The sequence below is a fragment of the Hippocampus zosterae genome, chromosome 8 (assembly GCF_025434085.1).
Source record: "Hippocampus zosterae strain Florida chromosome 8, ASM2543408v3, whole genome shotgun sequence".
In the NCBI taxonomy this organism is placed as follows: domain Eukaryota; kingdom Metazoa; phylum Chordata; class Actinopteri; order Syngnathiformes; family Syngnathidae; genus Hippocampus; species Hippocampus zosterae.
In genome coordinates, this window is record NC_067458.1 from 19613735 (window position 1) to 19619734 (window position 6000).

The following is a 6000-nucleotide window of genomic DNA, read 5'->3' on the forward strand; positions in this document are numbered from 1 at the left end:
AGGCGGGCGGTACATTGCGTCCAGTCAACAGGTAGACGAGTTGGGCAGCACTCCCAGAATGGAGGCTCTTCGCGGCAGTAAAATGCCACAACCCTGACCTTTCCTCTTTTGGAAGGCTAGCACTTTAAAAATCTCCATCTGTCTTGTGCGTTGTTAGTATGCTTACAATGTGCTCCAAAGAAGTGCTTATAGTGTGCTCTTTAACCCTTTCATGCACCCTGTAACCTGATAACATGATAAGCTGTACATTACAGTAACTGCTGTACCTGAAAGGGTTCAACTAGTTTGACCTTTGATTCCTTTTAATTTGGTTTCATTTGTTTTTATTTGGTTTTGCTTCTTTGATTGCGAGGCTAAAATAACGTCACATAAGAAACAATATACTGTAAGGTCAATTAAAATTGAACTCGCTTATTTTGCGTGTGAGGCTAATTTAATATGGAAGAAAATTAGACTTTCTTTATTTTGGTTTAATTTGGTGAATTTGAGTTTGCCCAGTTTAGCTAAGAGGCAACAGACTATTTAAATTCATTTACATTTGAATGTGTTGATTTTTAACTGAATTTCGTTTTATTAGATTTTATGACACTGAGTTTGAGAGCTGGGAATATATGTTTTAGCATAATTTAAATTTTGGTTTTAATTGAAATGTAATCTTAATGTAATTAAATTTTATTTTGATTTTAATTGTATTTTATATAATATCAATTTCATTTTAATTGAATTTAAACTTTGGTTATTTAAGTGCCAGGCTATGCTAAGCTATTATTTAAAGTTAGGTTTTTTTTTCATTTTATTTGAATTTATTTGATGTTTTCTTAATTTTGATAATCAGACTGCTGGGTTTTGACAAAATGGCGAATAATTTGATTTCAACTTTGCAATATTTCATTTGCAAGTCGAGTGTTTCCTTTTATTACGATGTAACACGGACTCCTTTGAAGTTTGACGGGTGAACCGCACTTGCTTTAAATACGAGCTGTCCCTCTTTTGGTGCGGTTAAGACTTAATTCCAGCGGGCTGTCCGTCACTGTGACTGTGTGGGCTTTAAAAGTGGGCCAAACGCTGACATGTTTTGCTTTGCAATGAAAACACACGTGCGTTAATACTGGTGAGCGAGTGCGTGCGTGTCGTCGCGTACTGCACTTTCCACGTGTGATGTGATTAGAAAGCAATTTGCCCCCTTGACAACGTGACCCAAGAAAAACACACGCTTTATTAAAACGAAACAAATTACCACATTTAGGCCCCGTAGGACGCCCCGATACATCACATGGATGGATTACTGTTACCACATCCACTCCTTTATCGAGACCAACTGCGCTACAATGTGTCTTCGCTTGACCCGCAAACTGGGCTGAAAAGCTTAACTCAACACCATTGCGCTATTTTTGTACAATGTGTGTTTTAATCTTTCTGCCGTGAAAAGAATTTGGATTGTGCACATTTGCGATACAGCCTAGCGGACAGTCTTTTGTATTTCTTCACCAAATCTTTGTGGTAGTACTGTATGCGTCGATGTATTTTGCTCTCTCATGGTGGCCAAGGAATCAGAAGGAGCAGCACGATGCACATTGAATAATCATGATACGTGAACTGTTTCATTCTTTGCATTCTCGTTAATTATGTCATTACTTTCTGTTTTGGATCAACTAAAATACTGAGGAGTGCAATTATTTTTGACACTTCAAATGAATGCAGTTGTTGAAAAATTGAGGACTAACCACCAATATTTTCTGGAAGTTAACAATAAAAAAAATAATAATTTCGTTAATTTCGAGTGCTATGCTAAGCTATGAGTAAATATTTACTGATATTTACTGTGATGACATATTTTAAAATTTACTTAACAAGCTGTAATTGGATTTAGAATTTAACTTTTTTTTAAATCAAGCTAAATTTTGTAAAAAAAAAAATTAACAGTTCTTTTCCCGGCAGTGTGAAGGACCTGAACCCTTGTGAGGATAAGGTGTTTGGAAAATGTCAGGGTTTTAATTTAATAATAATTCAAAATCCATTTTATTCCATTTCAAATTCAAACTTTGGTGTAATCTGAGGATTCTTGGCACACTTTGATTCAAAATGGCTGACTTCCTGTGTCGTGTTGAATATGGGTTATTGAACGTTTTTTGTCGACATACTCCCCCCCCCCCCCCCAAAAAAAAATGCTGTCCAAATTTCTTGGTGATATTAGAAGCTGGACTTTTCTTTCAGACTTATCTTACTTGAACTTTGTATTTTATAGCAACTTCACCACAAATGGAAATTGCCAAATCCACACTAAAATGGCTGCTTTAGTCACATCTTCGTATGCCTCTTCAATATCACTACCACACAGACACCACCGAACGCAGCAGCTCTTGTTTTCATTGGGAAAGTCAGGCGTTTGTTCGCTTTATCGCCGATTAGTGTGGATTTAGTTTGTCTTTTGAGGATCTGGCTGTCTTAAAAATCCCAAGCAGACACACGGATCACGTTCCAGCATCGGTGCCAGTGTGTGTGCCGATGTGAGACGGCGTGCGTGAGCGTGTATGCAATCGTGAGCGTTCGTATAAGTGTGAACGTGTTTCATGCGCGCACGCGCGCGTGTGTGTGTGTGTGTGTGTGTGTCTGCGGCGACTTGAGGAGAGGGAAAGGCAAAGCGGTCGGTTGCAAGAGAAAAGACGAAGCAGATGCTCGCTCTCGATGAGGGCGACAGGACGGTGCCAAGAGACTGTTGCTGCTGGCACCGCGCATGTGAGAGAGTCATTGCAAATATCGATGGAAGGGAGGGTGGCTGGTCTCCGTGGAGCAGTAGTTGTGCCCTTATAAAGAAAGCGGCGGGATATACTGTTCTCTGAGTGAAATGCCATATTAAATAAACACCGGGTTGTGGGTGGCGTATACGTGCAGAAAGGGTGGTCCTCGCTTTGTAGGCCTTTTTACTCGGTCCTCACTGTGCCACAAGTGCAGGAATGTGTGTGTGTGTGTGTGTGTGTGTGTGTGTGTGTGTGTGTGTGTGTGTGCGCGCTATGTAAAAACAGAGTGTATATACTTAGTCTTTACGCTCCGACTCCAATATTGGAGCTCAATCAGGGCACAGCTTGGAAGTGAAGCATTTTTCCAAAGGTGGTGGGGGTAAAGGACGATGTCATTTTCAGTATTACCTTCACGATGTTTTGGGGTTTTTTCCTAGACACCAAAAGGGAAAAATGAAACTCAACAGTGTGATCCATGCAACGTTGAAATAGAATATTTAAAATGTATGTTGATGAGTTTGGATGAGACTCCGTCTTCAGCCGTCACTTGGACGCGGTGTTGGGGGGGAGGTTTGCGTGTCCAAAAATTATCGTCCAAGCTAAGTCGTAGGGGTTTATGCCTTTGATGGGGTTACCGTGGGTCAGACCCGTCCAAACGGGTGGGCCAGAGAGGGCCGTGCCCGCTCACCGAGCTGCTTGTTCGCCCCCTTCGGCAATGTCACCGCCTGTGGCAGGTGCCAGGAGTGGGCCTTCTTCCAATATTGTGAATGTGAGTGTTATGTCACAACAATACGAGTGGTCTGCCACCACCAACGAGACAATACAGTATGTGTGCATGTGCGTGGAGTAGATGTAGGGCTGGGCTTGTGCCAGCAGAAGACAAGTAGTATGAAGTCATTACCAGTCAGGCCGGGGGAGTAATCCGCTGCAGCACTGTTGCTTCAGAAACTGTAAGAGTTTGTGTGTGTGTGTGTGTCCCCGGGCATGCATGTGTGTGTGAGGGTGGTTCATGGTTATTGTCATGTGTAAGAAATACAAATTTAAAAAAATCTTAAAATGAAATGATAGGCACTGCTTGAATGATATTGAATTAAAAATATCGAACAAAAAAAATATCGAATTAAAAAAAAAGATTACGTTGTCTTCAGATGCAATGACATGATGTTGAATATTGGAAATATTTTTATAAAAATGAAAGAATCTAAAAAAAAAATCTACAATTTTTGACATCACTAACTCAGCATTTAGCAACTATTTTGAAATCTTAAACCGAATCACATTCACTTGAAATATGGCAACGCTTGTTTTAAAGAAAGTAGTGTCACAAAAAAGTCAAGTCAAGTCAAGTCAACAGTATTTATAGAGCACTTTCAAACAGCCATCGCTGCATACAAAGTGCTGTACATGGAGCGATTTAACATACACAATAAACAGTAAGACGAATCCGTAATAAAGGCGGTAGAAAGCACCAAGCAGTAAAATCAAGAACAAACAAGTCATGCTGAGTCGAACGCCAAAGAATACAAGTGAGTTTTGAGGAGGGCTTTAAAGATGGGCAGCAAGGAGGCTTGCCGAATGTTCAGTGGGAGGTCATTCCAGACAGAGGGACCAGCAACAGAAAAGGCTCGATCCCCTCTGAGCCTCAGTTTAGTTCTTGGTACTTCTAACAAAGACTGGTCCACAGACCTGAGGCGCCGGGCAGGTGTGTAGGGGCGGATGAGCTCAGAGAGGTAAGGTGGCGCGAGATTATTCAGAGATTTGAAAACAAAGAGGAGGATCTTGAAAATAACTCTAAAATGAATGGGGAGCCAGTGAAGGGATGCCAGAGTAGGAGTTATATGCTCCCTCTTACGAGTACCAGTCAAGAGGCGAGCAGCGGCATTCTGGACCAGCTGAAGGCGCTTAATGGAGGACTGGCTGACTCCAGAGTACAGGACATTACAGTAATCGAGCCGGGATGTGACAAAGGCATGGATTTATTAAAAAAGGGAACGGATAAAGAAAAAGCAAGTGATTATGAATATAAAGTTTGAATGCAAGTCCCTTGCTGAACACTTTCTCTGCTCTCCTGCTGCGGTTACTGTGATGCTTTCCATGTTGCACTTGTTTATGGGGCGGGAGGACGGAGGGGGTGAGTCAGAGGTTCACAGAGAAGAAGCATTGAAGTAGAGGCCAATGTTTATGTTTGTGTCTGGTTTTCTCTCTCTCTCTTTTCAGTGTACAAACAGCAAGCCAGCACCATCTTTCTTCCCTCCCCGTCCTTCCATCCAGTTGACAAGTGTCAGTGTCGCTCCTCGGCCTCTATCCACCTGCCAGTGTTTGTCTTCCAGTCTAGCTCCGCGTGTCTGCGAGGGAAACGGGGAGGGAGGAAAAGCCATCAGGTGGATGGACGGAGGATGGGCGGAGCTGGAAAGAAAAGAAAAGAACATCTGTGGTACCGCCATCAGGAGTTTCCATCGGGGAAAAAAAAACCCCAGACGTCTGTGCAAGCTTTATCAGGAAGGAGTGTGGCGAGTGAGACAGAGGGGAGATTTTTATATTGTTGTGACTGGACTTTCTTCGTTTGCTTTCACCATCCGTGATTGTAAACAAACACCATAGGAACACAAGAAACACGTGTAGCTATACTTTGTTTGACATGTGTGAACAAAACAGGGGCGGAGTCAGAACTTGGCACACATTTACAAAATTTTACCCAAACACGCATAATACAAACAGGTATAAATCAAAGTTTTAAAAAAGCAACATTTTGCTGATCTTAATTTAACAGATATCTTTTTCTTTGCTTTTGTGTGTATTTCCTTGTCGACTTGTATCTCATGCTCCGATTGGCTGTTAGCTAGCCAATCAGAGTGATCAATTGCCGTATTATTTAGGATTGTATGAAAACAGTAGGGGCGGGGGGGGGGGGTGTTCACATGTTTATTCAACATTTAAAAATACTCCCTGAATATGTATTATAGTTTCTGTACATTTTTGCATCCTGCTAAATTCTTTTAAGTGCGGCCATAATATTGAAAGTTCATTTACTAGAAATGACAGAAGCTGTGAAAACCAAAGGGCAAAACAAATGTTTATCTCATATGGAGTTTTTACTGGAGTTTTACAAGTGAGAAGGTGTCGAGGTACAGAAAATGTTTAACCTTTTAGGCGCACTTTGCCCTTTGCGTGTCCTCCTCCTCCACAGCAGCTGTGTGGTTCTGCACCTTTATAATGTAAAAATTCACAGCTTTGAACGTACTCGCACAATCGCTCCCACACT

General features: G+C 41.6%; 1 protein-coding gene across 1 annotated transcript in view; it reads left to right on the forward strand.

The window, feature by feature from the left end:
* The window catches only part of LOC127606172 (uncharacterized), a 36472-nt gene extending 30698 nt beyond the window's left edge, over positions 1 to 5774 (forward strand). Inside the window, exon 5 of the mRNA XM_052074255.1 lies at positions 4967 to 5774. Within this exon, the coding sequence (XP_051930215.1) occupies positions 4967 to 5320 (354 nt within the window). The 3' untranslated portion in view covers positions 5321 to 5774. The remainder of the gene's footprint in view (positions 1 to 4966) is intronic.
* Positions 5775 to 6000: the final 226 nt, after the last annotated feature.